We start from the raw sequence: 21,355 nt of genomic DNA, 5'->3' as shown, positions 1-21,355 counted from the left end.
TCAGGTAGAAACATGAAGTCACATCCACTGTATTGTGGCTCGCCTTTATTTTCATTGGCCTGTGTTTGAAACTGAAAACAAACCACCCACCTCCCTAACCGTTACCAATATAGTATGTCACTTGTCGACTGTAACTGTCGTTAAAGATCTCTTTATTTTTTTAATTTTAAAAAATAGAAAAATACTTAAGATTCCAGAATCTCTAAGTAAGCAAACAATGTTACTTTCAGATGTACAAAAATGCCATTTCACAATGTCATTGTTGATGTGCAATACTTCAGGAAGTTTTATTTATCTTTCAGTTACCAAGTATATTCTCATGTAAAATCGACACGATTCAACGGTATAAAAACACACTTTGAACTGTAAATTAAGTCATAGTTCTTTTGTCTCATTCCAGGTCCAGTAGCTGTGATCAGTGGTGAGGAAGACTCTGCCAGCCCCCTTCATCACGTCAACCATGGGATTATTACCCCCTGTACTTTGGATGCAGGCCCTGATGCGGTTGTCATAGGAATGACTCGAATTCCTGTGGTAGAGAATCCTCAGTACTTCAGACATGGGCACAACTGCAACAAGCCAACCACCCGTAAGTCCCTCTGTTAATATGATGAAAATATACCAGGCTATTCTTATCTCTTGAATAAGAGCACTGATCACGTGTCTGTCAAATCCATGACATCAGGGTGGGACCCATATCATTTTCAACACAGACTCACAAACAGAATGAATGTAGCTTACATTGATAGATAGATGTGCAAATTAAAAAAATAATGAAGTAGCATTTTTGTTACTTATAGATTAGGCTATCCTTGGCAACAGTTAAAAATTGATGGTTAAAAAGTTGCAGCCTAACCCACGACATCATTCAAATACAGCAGTTTTGAATTAAAGAGAAACTCTGCTGGAGTGTTTTGGATAATAATTCAAGCAAAAATGGCTGAAAATTGTTGATCAGAGAGCTGCTCTCCCTTCACATGGAGGATATGACAACCAGGCAGCCAAATGGGACCATAAGAGTTTCATACATTATCTGCAGCTGTGTAGTCATATGTATCATGTTAAGTTCTCTCAGAACCATATGGGACCTCAGAAAGCTATTCAGAATAAGCAGCTGCCTCACGGTCAATCAAGGTTATTTATTCACTAAAGCAGTTTCTGCTACCCTGAAAATAGTGCAGATTAAAGCACTCCAAATGTTCTACTGTTGGCTGCAAAAGTCAACACAAAATTCTTCCTGCACTTCCAGCATCTCAGAAAATGAACTCCCAGTGGATTACTTTGATTTTAGCAGCAGAGTCCCGCTGTTTATCCTTATTTTGAAACATGCCGTGCTGCTAATCTTACCATTAGCTTTGATTCTATTTTTGATCATGCTGCTGTGCAGTCCACTGTTGCTCCATGTTGTCAATTGCAGATGCAGAACAGATGTTGAGAGAGTTTTGTTCCTGAAGGGGGCATGGTCAGCATCAGCTCAGCTACATTTAGAGCTACAGACACTCAAAGAGAACTCAAACTAGATAGAATACAGTCATAGTGAAATAAGCTATATTTGCAACATTTTGAGCTGAAAATTTGAAAGACCTTCTGGAGACATGTGAGACTATTACTGAAAAGGGACACAATATGGGTCTTAAAGACGTACTATCTGGCCACACTGGGAATCAAATGTGTTCATATTCATATGAACAGCTAAACGGGAAGGTTTGGGACAGCGACAGGAAACAGTTGACACAGACTCCCCATATGCAATGTTGGAAAGGTGTCAGGGATAGCATCACCATCCAACCATCCCACATACAGGCCAGAAAGACCAAAAATCCTGCTGTGGATGCCAAACATTACAAGTGTATTATGACTCTTTCTGTAAAGGTCTTGGCAAAGGTAAAGGTGAAAAAAAAAGTGAAAAGTCTAGATAAAACCATAAGGAAGATCAATGTTACATATTCTTTGTCTAAAAAGGGCTTCTGTTCGCCTTCCTTCATCATGTCCCTCATTACTACTGGTGGCCATTATTACACATCATTTGACCTTCTTTTATGGAGTTACAAATGGACCCTTGAAACTGTAAGGCATGTAAGAAGCACAAAGTGTCACAGAATGTTATGTAGCGTGAAGAAAAGTGGAACATCTGGTCAGAGAGACAGATATCAAACACCACGTCTTTATGAGGCTCATTCCGACAGTTGCATAGCCATTGTAATGAGCTGTTTATCTTTACAATGAGAAGTGCTGAGGCCCTCGGGGCAAAAGTATAATTTAGTGTCGTCTACAGAGTTGTATGATCATATGGTGTTAACATCTGGTGGCACAGTGCCAGGCTTTTCATATAGGATCTGTTTAGACAAAGCAGCATTCTGTGTATCAGCTACTGATGTTCAGATACCCACAACCTCTCCTGTGGAAATCATTCACTCTCCCTCGGGACTCATGTTCCAGGTTGGGGAAAGACAAGACCACTTTACGGCCTAATTACTCACAATTACATCGACTGCTCAAGAGAATCAGCAGAAAACAACTGTGCCAGCAGCCAGCCACAGCCTGGTGCCTGCTGCTTCTTTTCCAAGAGACACCAGTCAAACCGAACAGATTTAAACAGGGAAAAGGCTCTCTCCTGTCTGAATGCTGGATCAGGCGTTTTCCTTCATGACCACATCCCCGTTGGACTCAGAGCTGCATCGTTTACATCTTGGCTCATACTCAAAATGGCTGCTGGTCAGGCTAACAGAAGTCGGCTTCAGAGTTGGAGCCAATGAAAAGGGAGGAAATCCCATTTAGAGGTGATAAATAAATGACGGGTCTTATGTATTATGAATTGCATGAATTTTTAATGTCCAGCCAGTGACTGATTTATAACATCTCATGCCTTGCACAGGAGATCTGATTGCGAGCGAATGAATAAATGACAATGGGCACAAATTAAACTTTCTCCCGATCACCGTAAACCTGGAAATGAAAATCAGACCATACATGTGCACCACAGCAGTTGGACTTCAGCTTCACCGAATGGTCTTCGTCTCAGAATGTGGTACCCATTTTCTTTTTTTTTTAGATTTAATTCTATGTGCGTGCATAAAAAAGGAAACCGTAGGAAATCAACCCTGAATTCATCACAAGGTCATAATGGCCACTGCTTTCTGCCATCGGCTAGGAAAACAAAATGGATCCGAACGGCTTCTGCCTCTGCCGATCACTCACTGAATATGAATGCATTCTTTCCCCTCAGGACACGCACACATGGAAAGCAAATGTCTGTGTATCCATGTGTATATCTGCACAGGATGTGTGTAGGTGTATGGCAGTGAAAATACACCCATGCATGCATGTTGGTGTGGGCGTATTCTAAGTGTGGCTTGTAGGTACAAGGAATTTGCCGATATGTCACCTTACTTTCCACCATCTGATTAGTGTCTTCAGTCAGGGGTCCTTTGGGTGTCCTGCTGGGCCCACTGGGTCCCCATTGTCCTGCTGGCCTTGATTGTTCTGCAGCACTCAGATACACTATGTCTGCTTTACTGGTGCTCGGCCACTAATCCATAATGTATTCATTCATTTACTTGAAAGCTTCTTATCCAGGAGAATAGCTTGCTGCCAGGGTGTCTTACACACACACACACACACACACACACACACACACACACACACACACACACACACACACACACACACACACACACACACACACACACATACCTCCCTCGTTCAGGCTTGCAGTGGTGACACAAGCTCGCACATACATAAATTTAAACACACCCACATTTCCACTTACCTGTGTCCATCAGGAGTTCACTAATGTGATGGTCAGTCTGCTTCCACTATCTCTCCTCTGGATAATTTATGGTGTCCCCTGCTGTCACCCTGTATGCATTTTGAAATCAGCTGTGATGATAACAATGAGGAGGGGGAACAGTCTGCCGCCGCTGTCTGCTATGCTGGCTTCTGTTAAAGCTGCATTTGCTGAGAAGTCGCCCGCTGCAGAGCTCATGCCAGTGATTCCAGTGTGTCCTTACCAGATGTATTATTCATGAATGTTTGATCCACAAAACATTTTATATATCTGTACCATTGGCTAAATAGTTGTAGTCACACAAAACAAAGCACATATTGTCTTGGCTGTTTAGGCTCTGACACCTGGAGATGCTGCTGTCGGTCTCTCACCACAGGAGGGAACATGAAAAAATAATGTGAATGCCATCCCATTATAGTTGCCCCCTGCTTGAACCCATACACATGCAGTTGTAAACAAAGTGGAGTTTTTTTTATTAGAAAAGTGGTACCATGGTTGTCATTCCAGTGCCAGTTTAAAAACAATAAGTGCTGTCATGTAATCGGTTCTTCTTCCGGTTGAACCGCTGCCCTCGACTTTGCTGCAGTAAACAGGCGAGCCATGACTGATGAGGACGTTTGTTGAGATCAGCTTTTTTTTTTTTTTTTTTTTGCACTGAAAAAGCTGAAAAAGGCCAGTCCTGGGGAAATGTAGCCGCATTAGGGAGATAAAGGCAGAAAAGGCAAAGGACGATTCTTTAGCCTAATGACAGATCCATATCTAGCCGGATCCGCTGTCTCCCAGCAAGTGGCTTTGTTTTATCATTCAGCTTGCTATTTTAATTACGGATTTGTCACATCCCGCTGGCCAAAATTAGACAATAGCGTTTGATGTTGAAGTATAGCGTATAGCCTTTCATTATATCCATGTTATTAGGGGTATCACTGGTGGGTAAAGCTCGGACAAACCCCCTCTCTGTCCCCTCTGCTTTTGGTGTAACTGAGACATAATTATGCTCAAGGTGATGTTTTTGAAGATTAAAATGTTTCCAGCAGAGACAAGGAGTGATTAATTTGACTGCTTGAAAGCTCAGCAAATGAATGGAAATGCAGAACAGACTGATTGAAAGGCAGTTATCATGTTCCAAGGCTATGATTCCATGAATTATAGTTTGAAACAGAACAGCCCTGCAGCCTCGCCAGTTGTGAATTCAAACAACCTACTTTAATTTGTTGCCCAAGAAGTCCAAGATGAGTTCCTTTCAGCACACCACAGCACAGAGCAAAATATGAATGTCTTAGTAGACTGAGCTCTAGCATGATGTTCAGTGATGCCAGCCTGCGGAAATTGTATCCATATAGACTAAAAGCACATTCACCTTTGCTGAAGGTCCCATCAGATAGCCGTCTAGATTTGGTCAAAGACAGTGAGAGTCTACAGAAACTGCAGATACACAGACAAAGCAGGAAGCAGAGGAACTGAAATTAATTAAAGTGTAAATGAGCAATGTTGGCCAGTACAAACATGTTTAATTAGTTGGCAAAACAAAGAGGTGACAAGAAGCTAAAAGCAGCAAGAGTCCATTTGAATAAAAATATATCCCTCCACATTTCTTGACTTCTGCCAGTGTAAATTAAAAGAAAGGGCTTGCAACAGTGTAACTTGGGACATACACTGTGCTGTGAGAGCATGTGATGTACAACAACAGCAATTTGTTCTCAGCATTAACACTGGAGCAAAGAGCTGCACGGTTAAATTTAAATAACACATTCTCCTGAGTGTTGACAGGTCAGTAGCATAATGAATAGTTCACTCCCATCACTGAGGACCCAGCGTTCTGTACAAGGCTTCAGCTGCAGAGTAAAGCAAACAAAAATATTAACATTTTCTCCCAAACAAACTTACATAAATGTACTTTCCTGCTTTTAAAGAAGCCTCATTTACACTGTATCTATGGGGACTGAGAGCTCAGGGTGGATACGATGCCTCATATCCTCTAAGATGTCAAATATAACTACTTCTTGTTAGTAGTCAAGACTTTCATAGAAACTCCCCAAGGCATCAAGTGTAAAGTACTTAGTGCTTAAGTGTACTTAATGCTTAAACTTTAATCCAGCTGTAACACTGAGGTTGTGCTTAGGGAGAGGCTATTGTCAAAAGGAAATCAACCGCAGTTTTATCTTTGTGTGTAAGTGCTATAGTATGGAGCGGCTAAGCATTAAATATTAAATAAGTACAGTGAATACACATTTTCAGACACTTTTCACATTTTTTATGCTGCAGATTTGTGTTAAAATGGCTTAAGCTTCTTTTTCTCATCAGTCTACTCACAACACTCTGCAATGCTAAAGCAAAAACAGGTTTTAAGAGTGTTCATTCATTATTATTCAAAATAAAAGAGTGAAATCTAAGTATTCAGAGCTTTCACTTAGCTGTTGGTTAAAGCACTGTTGGCAGCAATGACATCCTCAACTATTCATACAATTGATCCTCCACGTCTTTATATACCATGTTTATGGCTGTTTCTCATTCTTCTTGGCAGAATTTGGTCACGTTCCACCAATTTGGAGGGGTATTGTTTGTGCACAGCCATTTTTAGGTCTCTCCAGAGATGCTCTATTGAGTTTAGATGAGGACAGAAAATCATTCCTGTGTTTTCTTGGTGGAATACGCTATCATTCAAAAGTTTGGGGTCACCCAGACAATTCCATGTTTTCCAAGAAAACTCACACTTTTATTCATGTGCTAACATAATTGCACAAGAATTTTCTAATCATCAATTAACCTTTCAATACCATTAGCTAACACAATGTAGCATTAGAACACAGGAGTGATGGTTGCTGGAAATGTTCCTCTGTACCCCTATGGAGATATTCCATTAAAAATCAGCCGTTTCCAGCTAGAATAGTCATTTACCACATTAACAATGTCTAGACTGTATTTCTGATTAATTTAATGTTGTCTTCATTGAAAAAACTGCCTTTCTTTCAAAAATAAGGACATTTCTAAGTGACCCCAAACTTTTGAATGGTTGTGTACCATGTAGTCCCTGTCTTGCTGAAATGTCAAACTTCACCCATATTATTCATATTGACCATTGGGTTTTTAGATAGATAGATAGATAGATAGATAGATAGATAGATAGATAGATAGATAGATAGATAGATAGATAGATAGATAGATAGATAGATAGATAGATAGATAGATAGATAGATAGATAGATAGATAGATAGATAGATAGATAGATAGATAGAAGCTTTATTGTCATTACACAGCGAGATACAATGAAACTTTGGTAGCAATCTCCTACAGTAGCTACATATCAAATGTGTAATGTCCAAAAAAGAAATTAAAACTGTGTATATAAATAATTGTATTTAAAAATGTAAGGTGCAGTTATTTGTTAGTTATTTGTCTGACAAAGGCCCATTATCTTCTGTTATTCTGTTTGACAGGGCAGCCCTATTCTGACTACAGACAATTCTGTTGACCTTCTGGCTTAGTTTTCTCTCTGACATATGCCAAGTGTGTGCTTTTCCTAATTATATCCACTGAATTCAGCTAATCACAGGTCGACCCCGGTCACGCTATAGAGGCATCTCCAGGACCACTGATTATAGCAGGATACAAGAGGTCTGATTTTTCAAGGAAAAGAGATATTTCTGTTGTTTATTTGAATAAATAAATCACTCTAAAAACCTGTTTTTGCTATATTATTATGGACTACTGTGTGTGATTAATGAGAAAAAATAAAAACTGAATCCATGCCTGGCTGAAAAGGGGAAGGAGCAAGGATTTTGGCTATTATGCCATTTCATTCTCAACTGTCATTGAGAAATTAAAGTAAGGGGAAAAAATACCATCATGAAACATTTTAAAAATCTTTAATAAAATAAAAACAAACCCGAATAAAACCTTGGTCCTGTGACAATGAGGATGTTGAAATAACATTCAATAAAAAGATAAGCTGCTGGCTTATTCCAGGGGCTTGTTTCTAAACTTTTTTTTTTTTAAAACAAAGTTAGTGTCATCAGTATGATGTTGTGGGTGATGTATTCTGTATTTTAGCCAGGCGTAGGTGTTATTTCACAGAGTGTTCACCAAGTCCAGACAGCAGCAGCAGACACAGGCCGGCAGTCAGCCAGCCGCAGCAGGTTAGGACTACATACCTGCTGAGAGTCAACAGTAAATGCTGGTGTTCATGTCACAGTTGCCCAACGATGCCAGCAGATACACAGCCCCTGTGCTGCAGTGAATTTAATGGCGGTGAGCTTTTTGTGTGCTATTACCTGCTGGATGAGTACCTCTCACCTAACTATTAACATCCTGGGGAGCTCTTCTTGTAGAAAGGCTAAACCACTGGTACATCACAGGGAGGTTGGGAAAATGATTTCTCGTGTGATAAAAACAAATCTCAGGGGAGAGTAGCATCATTAACCAGTTCTTGAGAGTCAGGGTGTGATATTATTTGTTTTTAATGTTGATTGCGTTGCAGCATTATTTGGAAAATAGCCATATACATAAAATGCTTGAGTTAAAATACATTTCACTTTATAGTTGTAATGTTTTGACTTAATCTGTCTCATTTTGTTTTCCGACAAATGTCCACAAGAATGAGTCATCCTTCCATTGTCTATACACCGCTTAATCCTCATTTGGGTTGCGGGGGGGGGGCGGCTGGAGTCTATCCCAGCTGACTTAGGTCGAAGGCGGGGGACACCCTGGACAGGTCACTAGTCTATAACAGGGATACATATTGAGACAAAGAAGCACAATCATATTCACACATACAGACAATTTAGAATCACCAGTTAACCTCAGCATGTTTTTGGACTGTGGGAGGAAGTCAGAGAACCCCGAGAAAACCCACACATGCCCAGGGAGAACATGCAAACTCCACGCAGAAAGATCAGGGGAATGCAGGGATGCGAACCAGGGATCTTCTAGCTGCAAGGTGAATGTGCTAAACACCGAGCCACTGTGCAGCCAAGAAAAAGTCGGTATGAGTGAAATATAACTTCTGATAAGCAACTGTAACAAACAAGTATATGAATGTAGGGCTTGAAGTGAAAAGTCATGTGGATGTCCTCGGCATTTTTGATTGAGCTACCACTTCTCAGTATTCAAGCAGCCATCCTGCAAAAGACACGTTGTCAGTGACCAGGAGAGACGCACATCGATCGACCCACCACACAAACTCAGGAAGGCTTCCAGGCAGAAAAACACTCAACCGCTCACTCACACACCTGTGAGTTATAAACACACACATGGATGCACACCGTTGGCAGGCAGTTGGAGACAAACACACCCTCAAACAGACACTTACATACTGACACTGGAGAAAGTTGGCAGGTAGTTGCGTTGAAATGCACACACGTTCATAGACACAGGTACAGAACAAAGCCCTCCAAACATCTGCACTCCCCCAGCAGCCTGACCTGACTAGCAGAGTAAATCTCGGTGCTGCGTTGTCTCTCGGCCTCCGGGGAGAATGTTTGCTGGCATCGAGGCCTCAGGTGAGCCGGGACAAATGAATGATGCTGAGCTGCGGGATAGAGATTTAATCTCAGGGCTTTTCACCGTGTCACTCTCGGTAAATAGGCTGCAGCATGCAGCCTGAGTCCGCCTGCAGAGGAAACTGAAGGTTAAAGTAACTTGTCCTCGCCACTGTCAGTCGGCACGCTCCATAATAGCGGCTTCAGTCCCATCAGTGGAGAGGACCGAGGTGGTCGGTGGCTATTTAGCGGCTGAGCAAAACAAACCAGATGAAATATTTACACCCAGGAAGTAAGGAAGTGGGGGCAACTGGGACAGATGGAGGGTTAAGCAGGCTTTCAGTGCAGCTACATTAGTGGGAGGACTACTGTTTATTTCATTAAATTGCCTTAGTTGTGTTGGCCTTATACAGCAATGTTAAAGTCAGTTACTAGTCAATACAAAACTAGAATCTCTTCACCTACTCTTCCAGTACAGATGACATCACACTACTCTGGAAACTCCATCAGTAGTCAAAATAATGTAAGCAAAAAATGAAGTCACTAAGGGCCAAAGTTATTCCATTTTTTGTTTTGAAGGAGAGTTCAGTCAATTTTACACCTTAAAATTCTGTTTACAGTTGTTGGGAGAACTTCTGTGGAAACAGTTCTATAAAGTCTGACCAACTACATTAGGTCATGGTACTTGGTCAAAGTTGAATGTGTTGGGGAGAATCGTTAGAAAAAAGGAGAATTCTTCACCTCTGCCGGCTCCTCCTCATCGTGGCTTGTTGCTAGCAGCTGAACAGACAGATCAAATGAGTTCATGAAAATATCAAATTTATTCAGTGTCATATCGCTGCTTGAAAATGGATATGAAAGCTGATGTTTTTTGTCTTAATTCCACAACGAGGATTACTAAGGCATTAATAAAAAAAAAACATTAGTAGCATTACTTCTTACATGCAATACACTGTTTCTTGCATTGTAGTTAAAGTATATCATTTTTATTTGAAAAAGTAAAGCTAATAAAAATTTTAAACTTAGGAAGTACTAATCTTCATTTCTGTAGCTTCTTAGTGATTATATTATCAACAACTTTTTACAGGTGTGTTTTATAGAGAATATTTTTAAATTTTAAGGTTGAATCTTCCAAAAAATAGGAATGTTGTCACAGTACTGGCAGCTCGCTTACTTAATCTCTAAACCCAAATTTGTCTGTATGCAAGCAGTGATGAATGGATTCATTTATAAAATCATCTTTAGCCCTGCTCTGACATTATATCATGGCTACTGAGAATATTGGATTCTGATTAGCTAGAAGATGTACATTAAAAATGCATTCATTGTATATTTTAAATTAGGTTTTCTCTGTCCAAGACGATGTGCAGTATTAAACATAAATGCAGCCATTTGGTGTGGTTTACCAGTTTGCCTAAAGCTAATTTCATCTGTGGTGCTATGGAAGGTCAGAATAATACCTTCCACACAGTGACAAAACAACACTAAATGAACTAGACAAACAAAACATATAGGCAGGGCAAGTTTATTTTTATAGCACAATTCATACACAAGGCAATTCAAGGTGCTTTACAATGGCAAAGAAATACATTCAGAAAAATGATTTTAAGGTAGACATACATTAAAATCAAAGCAATGATGATTTAAAAGAGCCAACAGTTTGAGCAGACCTCAGGTGTTAAAGAAGTTTGTAAACCTGTTCCTTGATGACCTGAGGGCTCTGGATGCTTTGTTTGGTGCTAATAAGTCTAGGGTATGTTTTGATCAAAGACCATCCAACATGAAGTAGACCAGGAGTAAGATTTTTAACTCTATCCTTTCACTATCATGAAGCCAGCGTATTGATATATAATACACATTACACACAATAATGCATCACACACACACACACACACACACACACACACACACACACACACACACACACACACACACACACTTTATCAGCACAACATGTTAGAAAAATGTAAAATCAGAATATCTGAATACCAAGCAAAATGTGGTCCAATATGTTTGCCTATTTGTGCTAGAATCTCTTTTTTTGAAGCAAGTCTTCTAAAGTTTTCTAATCTGTTGACAAAGTTAGCACAGCTTCTCCAACATGAGGGAGGTCACACTTGCTCATTATTTTGCTTGAAACATTTTGAAATCCACAGTAAAGGAACATTGTGAATATTTTCTCTGGAATTGTAACCTGAATCTGCCACATCACAGCTTGCAAATTCTGATGACTTAAAGAGAGCAGAATGGGAGCAATTCTCTGAGAAAAAGTGCAGAAAGAGTTTATATAGAATCCATTCAAGGTAGATCGCATATATTTGAGAGGCATGATTTGTTAAAACAGTTTTAACAGTTAATATGCTTTAGTTCATTTACATAATGAAAAAGATAAATGCGAAGATACTCTGATAAAACGGATAAAATATGATTAAAAATTATGCAAATTTCCAATTTGCACATGTGAGATCAGATATGAAATATCACCTGACCTCACCAGAAAGTAGAAAATAACATGAAAGATTACAATCGAGCACAAACTTCTGAGAAAAAGTGAGAAAAAAAGAAAAATAAATATTTTAGAGTCTGACATATGGCTAAAAACATTTCTGAACCTTCACCTGCTGATAGATGACAACCTTTACATTTCTACATTTTTGGCATTTCACTAACTATCTCATCCAGGGATGCTTAATGATGGGTGCAATGGCAGAATAAGCTTCAATAGCTGGATGATGACAGTCATCTGATAGTAAGGCCAACGCTGGTCCTTCAGTGATCATGACTAATGGAGGAGTGCCAGAGAAGGAATGAAAATAAGAAATGAAGAGAAAGATTATTCATATTGCTTAAGGAAAATATAATACTAGAAGCAGAGATGGGATTCACTGGGGAAAAGATGTTGAGTCAGTCTGAAAACTCCTTAGACCTTTATCAGCTGAGACAGTGTCAGAGACATTTGGCCTATCAAATCCAGTCAAAACACATTTTGAATTAAAATGTATGTGTATCGACTTTTTTTTCCCTCCCCTCTTGGAGAGCAGTTTTATAGAGGATGAAGCTTTGACAGCAGTGATGTCTTAGTGTCCCTGGTGGGGCTCTCACCCAGCAAAGTGGCTGCCAGTTTCTGCCGACATCTCTGTTCTGATCTACTTTAAAACTGGGACATTTCTTCATATTTAACAGTGATTTCAGAAATAGCTGTTATGATATGGTGTAATGGTACACTAGATGAACAGGTGCCATTTTTTATGAATCACCTTCTCAACATGTTCATGACCAGATGGTGATGCAAATATGGAAAAAGAAAAAAAAATCTGAGGTATCGTCACACTGAGCAAGCAATCTGTGAATGAGGAAATATTTCAGAGAACTGGTGGAGCATTTGGTGAACTCTTTATGGGTTAAGTCAAATCAAGTAGTACGATAAGGCCCTCTTTTTCTTTTATTTCTTTTTTTTTCAAAATCTATTTGAACGCAGAAAATTAATGACCTGTTTGAATTAAAAATGGTTAGGGTTTTTTTTTTTTTGGTTTTTGTTTTTTTTAGCTGAGATTTGCATTCTTGCATGTTCTACTGACAAATCAGGAAATGATATAGCCCTAAACTGTGAGCAGTAGCTAGAGCCACAACTTCCCATTTATTTTTTTTCTGGGAAGTAGGCACTGAAATTGTACAATGGGATCACAGGTGGCAAGTAGGGAACAGTTCCAATAAATGTGCTAGAAACAGCAGGGGACCAAACATTGTGGTGCAGTAACCACACCTCGGTTGCAGTATGTAGTAATTAAATTGAATGTTTGATTCTGAAATTGGTTTCCTGGCAGGTTGAGGGTATTTGCTTTAAGCTGTGGTAAAAGCAATACTCCATATGTAAAGAGTCTGGATTGTGGTTTCTTTTTTTTTTTTTTAGTTTGTCTGGTTCACTGTATGTACAATTAATGCAGCTTTCTGCTCCCGTTTTGTTATATGTAATACCATTTTTCAGAATCCCCTTTCAGAACAACAACATCTGATCTGCAATGAAAATCTCAAGTTTAGCCGCAGGGTTTGGATCATGCAATAAACCATCTCTGCTAATTTTGTTCTTGAGAATTAGCTATCTTAATGACTTTACCCATGTCCCTGTGTGCTAATGTTTGACCCAAAGAATTCCCTCATCACTCTATTGAGTGAACATCAACACAGCATCCTGTTCTTGGCCCCACCCAAGATGGTTTTGATTGGTTTAAAGAATTACAAACACACCACAGCCTTTATATGCCCAATACAACAATGCTAATGAGGTGCAGTCGTACCATTCTATACAAAGCTGTGTCAGCATTAAAGAATGGTCTGGCTTTGAAAGATTAAGTTTTTCAAGACTTATTAATGTAAGCTAAAACCATTAGCATGTCCAGCTAACCAGCTTCCCTCAGATGAAACCACAATGTTGCTTTAAATTCTGGCAGCATTTAGTCCTACACTTTGGGTGTTACAAGTTACAAGAAACAAAAGACCTGTGTATGGCTACTGCTAGCACATCCACAGCATTTTCCTGTTGGGTGGGTGTCTTTCCTGGATGCTGTTATATGAGAGTAACATTAGTGGCACTGTCAGATTTTCATTCAAGAGATTTTACATTGTAGTATTCAGTCTCACATGTCCAAATATGTTCCCTTAAACTAATGCTAAACATGATTTTTTTAAAAACTTTTTTCCTTTTTTATAGTGTTCTCATTTGAACCAATTCCATTCTAAAATTTCAGTCAGAAATGAAATTTTCTGCCAAGTGATTAAGTTCAGGTTACCCTGATTAGCCAGTGAGCTACAGCTGATAAAGACTGCTAGCAACACGTCAGTTTCGCCAAGGAAACAGATAGTTGCAGACTAATGGGAGTGCTGTTTTTTCATACCTCTGTTTGAAATCAAGAAGGCTGTTGTTTCATTACAGAATTTAAATCATTATCTCTGTAAAAGAGTTTAACAGCCATACAAACAATAACTCAGGGAGGCAGGCTCAGCTACAAGTCACTTCATCTGCAGGAAGAGATCGCAAGGTCTTAGAAGGATAGGCACACAGGCTCATGTGCTCAAACTGTAGACACAGCAGTGTTCTCTCAGTATACATAGCTGTGTGTGCCATTGAGTCTTCAATGGCATATTTCCTATCACACTTATACAACCATGTAGTGTGCCTTACTGAAAACAAAGACAGCACAGATGGAGGAGGGATTAAAACCCTGGAAGTTTACTTGTCTACTAAGGATGCGTTAGACTCGGTGTTTCAGTTAACAAGAATATATAAAAAGCCTGAAGACGTATTTCAAGAATAATGCATCACATCTTAGCAGCATCACAGTCTACCATCAAGCTCCTGCTGAAGCAGCTGCACAAATAAAGACTTGCACATAATAGAACATAATTGTCCAAAGACATTTAATACCTGCCAATGCACAGTATGTGACTCTTTCCCAGAAGGTGAAAGATAAAGATTCCCAACTGAACCTTGGATTATTCTTTGTTAGACTGACTAATAGATATTAGATAGATATTATCCTACATTTCCCCTTTATTTATTGAGTATGAGGTGGATCCTAGTATACTAAAATCATAAAGACTTCACTAAAATTGTCATCATCCTCCTTTATGTAAAGTGTAATTAGGTATGGTCAGAGAATTATTGGACACTGATTGCAGTTGCTTGAATTTTATTTGATATTATTATTTAATTTAGTTCACATTTAATTTAATTTCAGTTTTTAAAATTTAACAGCAATATTGGCCCTTGACCTATAATTCTGTTTCTGTTACTATGCATTAAACATGCTCATTTAATTTCATTCATATTTTATAGTATTACTGTGCTATAACATACAGAATCAAATACAGTAGTGATCTGTATTTAAATGCTGTGGAAACTATGTGTACTGTATGTGTGCACGTTGATGGCAGCAGTACAGTTTTCATGGCAAACCTGCAAGCTGTCATGTTTTATTCAGTGAGGCACGAAGAGTAGTTCTGTTCAAAAGCCAACAACTCCTACACCCCCCCAACTCTTTCATACTGAGCTCTCTCTCTTGCTATTTCTACCTTTTCCTATACCTCTGTCTTGTTTGATTTATTCTTCTTCTGTGGTCAGATTGCAGAATCCAGCAGTTTTTAAGGATAATCAACAGAGGAATAAGCCTCAGTTGTGGGATTACAAGCATTATAAGCAATGACAAGAAGGGACAAGAGTGATCTAAGGTCACAAGACCCAGAAAATATACCAATTTTACTAGCCTGTAACTCTAAAACAATCTTGTTAGAGTGAATTATTGGGAGTCACTAGAATAAGAAGTATTGACAGAGACAAAGAGGCAGTATTTTTCACTCTGCTCAGCTCGGGTTTTTTTGTGTTTTCTTTTTTTTTTTCCTCGAAGATATTTTTTAGAAATGAATATTTTACAATTCTGCCATCATTAGAAAATGTCCTCCTGTGGTGTTTCTGTGCCAACAGTAAAAACCCAGCAATCCAGCTAAGAGATCTGCAGCTCGGCAGGTCCAGTGTCATCTCACAGTTTATTTGCGCTTCAGAGGTTTAAAACCACTTGAACCCTAATGCTCCCAGTATTTTTTGTTAAGTAGATTCAAAGTTAGATAAAACAGTTTTTACACAGTTTGACAACATCATACGTTTAGTTGGTTTCTCTGTTTTAGTAGCTGGATCACACATATGTCGAGAGAAATATTCAAATATTCACTTTTTTTTTTCTTTAATGGATTCACCATAACAGCAGAGAATTTTAGATGTCTGGAGATATCTTTTTGCAAAAACTACCCTGTAATTCAGTTCGACATGTTTGGCACTGCATCTTTAGAGATCCTGAGATCTGGACTAGAATTTAAAATACTGAAGTGTAGCTACACTTACAGCTGCCAGTACACTGTATCTCCCCTTTTGCCTTGCATCCTGTCAGTCTTCACATTCTCTCGCTCTATTTTACCATTACCTTCCTGTCACTCTTTCGTAATTTATTCAGTCCCATGCTTTAGAGACAGTGACAGAATATTCATTTGCTGGTGAAATTTTCTCTCTACACACATTTTTCTGCCAATACAGCACACAGTTCTGTCTCATGAAATGAACTCCAGCTCAGTTTCTGTGATAGGGTATTAAAAAGGTGCCTCACTCTGTCTCTCTCTCTTTCTTTTGTTTTAGTTGTCCAACATATAAAAAGAAGAGACATCATCCTGAAGAGGGAGTTGGGCGAGGGAGCGTTTGGTAAAGTCTTCTTGGCAGAGTGCTACAACCTCAGCCCCACCAAGGACAAGATGCTGGTGGCTGTGAAGGTACATGCTCAGTGTGTGGTTGTGAGTATGTTTATGTGTGTTATATGTTGCATTAAAGAAATCATTTCAGGAGAGTGGGTTGATATTACTCTGATGTTTGTCTGTTTAATACTTAGCTCCCATTAGCAGCCTGTTTACTTAGCTTACCATAAAGACGGGAAGCAAAGGGAGACCCTTTAAAGTAAACTACACCAGAAAAGCACTCAGAGAGCACAATACTCTGCCAAGGCTGCTCAGTTGTTGTATCATTTCTGACACATGAAATCTTTTAAAAATTTGTGGTCCGCAGTGGGCAATTTGTAGTAGGATTGCAATCATGTGATCGTCAGCAGGCAGCTGATGTAGTGTTCACTTGTAGTCATAGTTACAGTGATGCCATGCCGCTATCTCGCAATGATATAGGAATCCTAAACAAATATGTGGGTCCAGAAAATGAGCCGCATCACTGCCAAAATCTAATCACTTGGTCCTTGTGTCATTTCTGACCTTCCCTGAAAATTTCATCCAAATCCATTAGTCAGTTTTTGAGTAATGTTGCAGACAAACAGACGGACAGACAAACCAGCACCGATCATCACATAACTCCGCTGAGTTCTTTGGTGGAATAATAACAAGTTATGCATTTGGCACCAACCAGCTCAATACAGGGCAAAAGGAAGCAACATAAAACAGGTGGATCTTGGTAAATACGTTATTTATAGCACAACGCTAAGGGCTCATATTGTATCACAGTCATCCCAAAATACAATTTAGTGGTGTATACTGTATATAGTACTGAAACTGACACCAATTGATCAGAGACCTGCACCAGGCCCTCTTCCAATCAAAGTCTTCATGTTTGCAGCCAGGAACCAGGATAGGCACCTATTTTGCATACATACAGAGTAGTGGAAAAGGTCAGGACAGAACAATCTATTTTGTTTTACCAGTACAAAAACCTGAGAGTAGCAACATGTTGTGTTTTCAGAAGGGATAAGTGCTGGACTATTTCTTGGCTGGGTGCTCTATCTTCCTGGTATCTCGCTAGTTGCCTGGCAACCTCACAGTGATGACAAGACTCCTGGAAATCACTGCACCCTTCATAGAAATGGGCTGTATCCATAATCAGCCTCTATTTTGCTTAAAATGCAGTGTTTTTACTGTTTGTTATTTATTTTTAAGTCTACATTCCGAATGTGAATTTCACCCGCTGTTTCGTTCTTTTGTTTGTTTCACTTCTGGTTGTCTTTTAACTTGCAGTCACTATTACCATCTGTGCTGAACTAAAGACAAAAGTTGGCCCAGACTGGTTCACACAGCCCTCTGATGATTTTGCAAAGGTGGAAGCACACTGAGCTCTGATGTGACACCACCACAGAACTCTGATTTTAAAATGCGTAATAGAGACATTGTTGCAACAGGTTCAATGGGCTGTCTTTGTGTTGAAGCAGAACATCAGCATGAAGCTTTTATGGAGAAAATGTTTAAGATCACTTATCACTCTTATCAGCAGGAAAATGCAGGTCATTTGTTGAAAACATTAGAGTTATAAAGGACATTATCTCCATTATATTATATTATATTATATTATATTATATTATATTATATTATATTATATTATATTATATTATATTATATTATATCTTTTATATTACATTATATTATGCATTTGAATAACTTAGAACTATCATGAAGCAGTGTAATGCAAAGCCTCATGATACACATTGTAGCGGCATAATTCTATTATACTATAGGGGAATGTCTGATAAAAGATTTAAACAAACAAGAATATATGGCCAGTATCAGGTGTCTCATTTAAATAATCTGTGTTGTTTTGCATGCATATTTCCCTTCCAACTTCATCAGGCTGCATGAAAGATGCACAACATTAGCTCCAATATTTAAATTTGGAAAGAAAGCATCGGTGGTGGCAGCTTTGATGCATAATATGCTGTGTGTGCTGTACATACTGAGCGTCAGCAGATCTGGGATCAGCAGACCAGCCCCTCAACAGGATAATGAATGCATCAAATATCAAATACAACTAAATAAACTGGTTGCTCAACTCTGCTTAATTATTAACATTATTTGCAGAAGCCACAAAGGGTCAGGGAATCTGCCTTTTTGGTCTGAAACTTATTTATAAGCCTAAATCTAACTAATGTGTGCTTCCTTGGCAATTAAATGGAAAAATTATTTTCTTCCATAATAAGCACCTGTCATAGATAAACAAGACTATAACAGTGAAACTGACCAAATGAGTCTCTACTATCACTGTGTTTTGTATGATCACAACTTTTAGGAGGTGCATGACTTCTTAATATAATGCTGTATATAACACACAAATGTCAGCACATTCTGACCAGTCAGCTCCACTGTGTCACCAGTAACTACCAGCTGATCCCCGAGCTGTGCATGAGAGCTGATCTAATTAGCCCAACTAAATAGCAGCTGATGTTTGTTGGATTGCTGAAGAAAAAAACACCCAATTCAGTCTACTCAATATCACACAGCCACACTTCTGGTTAGACAGGAAAGCATTTCCTTTTTGCTGATATGCTTCACATCAGTACAGTGCTTTCAGACATGACTGCAGTGACAGAAGATATAAAGATAGAGCTGCAAAAGTTGTTGTTGTACAACTTATGTGTCTCAAAGTCTAGTTAAATGCCCTGGCACAATAGCTAAGCTACACTCTTGTGGCTCCAGCTCCATATTTACCACACATACGTGAGAGTGATATTGATTTCCTCATTAAACCGAATAAGCATATTACACAAAAAGTGTTGAAGTGTTGTCATTAATGGAAACCAGCTGGAGTAAGAAGTAAACAGATACCTATCTATATATGTTTAGCCACCATATAGTTAGTATAGGTGAAATCACTACCATGTAGCACAGTTCAAAGCACAGTGGGTATTTACTCTCAGCCTGGTCCTGTTATCTTTCTGTGTGGAGTTTGCATGTTGTCCCTGTGAATGCATGGGTTTTCTCCAGGTGCTCTGACTTCCTCCCACAGTCCAAAATCATGCTGAGGTTAATTGACAATTCTAAATTGTCTGTAGGTGTGAATGTGAGTGTGCTTGTTAGTCTCTATGCGTAGCCCTGTGGTAGACTGGCAAACATTCTAGCATGTCCCCTGCATTCGCTCGCGACTCTAATGAGGATTAAGCGATGGATGGATGGATATCTAATGAGTGCTGAAATAGTCTTTGATTATCTATGACACTACAGATTGTTCTGTTTAGTTGCAGAGAGCTCTCTCATATGAGGCTACAGGCCTATACATAAAGCTTTTCCAGCAGGGTTGATAAAGGTTCAGCAAAAGTTCAGCAAAAATTGATTTTAATTGTGTATGAAGAAATATAGCCTGGTACCAATGTGTAGATCTGGGTGGAAAGGGTTAAAAAGCTCAATTTTCAACAAGCTCCTCCAACCCCTGCCTAAAAGCCCAACATCAATGCTGTTTTTGGCAGGTGGTCCACCAAGAGCACTGTTACGGATCCAATTACATGGAGAGGACTTTTTTTTTTATCCTGTTTAAATTTAATGAAAAAAGATCTTACCATTAGCCAGCTTGCATGGTAGGAAGTAAGTTGGTACTTACTTAAAGTTTAAAGATAGATGTGGCAGTGAAGTTGAAATACCCAGAACACTGAGGTCAGATACACTAGAGCCTTTAGCAATGTTTGCACCCTCGTGGTCAGTAAATTTTATTCAAACCCACTAATCTACTTCCTTCAGAAACTCCCAGCAAGCCAAAGAAAAACATTATGTCTATCTCCTGGTCATAGCACAAGCAAAAAAAAAAAAAAAAAAAAACCTTTGTGGACCATCTCTGACCATCTGTCTTTCATTGTGCATTTGTTTCCCTTTCATTTGTTTCCGTTTTCATTTTATTGCCTTGTTTTGCCTGGTACCTGACCAGTTTTAGGTGTTCAGAAGAACAAACAAGATTCCATCATTCCATCATTCCATTCAGTTTTCCCAAACACTGAGTTTACTTGCCCCTGGTAAGCGTTGTTTTCAAGCTTTGGGTGAGGTGTCCTGACCTCTATTGGTCTTCATTCCCTCTATGGAGTATTCAAGTTCATAACTCAGTGAACCTGATGATTTCTTCTAAAGCATTTGGAACCATTGTCCCTGTGCAACAGCTCTCAGTGCATCACTGAGCTCAATATTCAGCTGTATTTGACTGATCCCAGTGTGAATATGAAGAACTGTATGAGTGTGAGATAGGGCAGTTCTTAATAACAGGTTGCAGACTCAGCAAAGCTACCAAGGTTGGAAAAAAGAGGAGAAACCCACCATGCCCTTGATAAAAGGAGAAGTTAGTGAAAGAGTGCAGATAGAAGTGACAGACTAACCAGCTGACACTTTCTTTTCTTAGTTTTATAGGATTAACAAAAAATGCAATGTGTTTTATAATAAACCTCCTCTGCTGTGACCCTTCTAAAACACAATACCATGTGCATTTTCATCTGAACATGTTCCAGCTTGTGATAAAACAGAAAGAGCCTCTCTGAATACACTTAAAGGTCAACAAAGAGAAAATTCATTGCAGCGCTTTCCCTCAATTCATTGTAGTCAATCTTTTTGAAGGTATTGTTTTGGAGAATTGCCCAGACAAGAAACATTTCCTTAAGAGTGTGGTTTGATTTGGTAATAGAATTTTATGGCCATTTTACCTGCTCTGTCGTAGATCTCAACCACCTCCAACACTTCACTGCAAGAAGAGCACATATGAGTAAATGCATTTCCATCCCAAGGTCACTTCCATCTATAATAATGTCAGCAGCAAGCT

The 21,355-nt window shown here is 39.1% G+C and overlaps 1 protein-coding gene across 7 annotated transcripts in view; it reads left to right on the top strand.

Annotated features, from left to right (window-relative positions):
- The window catches only part of ntrk3b (neurotrophic tyrosine kinase, receptor, type 3b), a 224,984-nt gene that overhangs the window by 178,431 nt on the left and 25,198 nt on the right, over positions 1 to 21,355 (top strand). For all 7 annotated transcript variants that reach the window (XM_035942507.2, XM_035942506.2, XM_055011935.1 and 4 more), the window contains 2 exons: positions 401 to 589; positions 16,442 to 16,572. In XM_035942507.2, coding sequence (XP_035798400.1) covers positions 401 to 589; positions 16,442 to 16,572 — 320 coding nt within the window. The remainder of the gene's footprint in view (positions 1 to 400; positions 590 to 16,441; positions 16,573 to 21,355) is intronic.

This window comes from Amphiprion ocellaris, chromosome 1 (genome assembly GCF_022539595.1).
Source record: "Amphiprion ocellaris isolate individual 3 ecotype Okinawa chromosome 1, ASM2253959v1, whole genome shotgun sequence".
NCBI lineage: Eukaryota > Metazoa > Chordata > Actinopteri > Pomacentridae > Amphiprion > Amphiprion ocellaris.
Note: the sequence above shows the minus strand (reverse complement) of the source record. Positions and strands in the feature narration are given on the sequence as shown.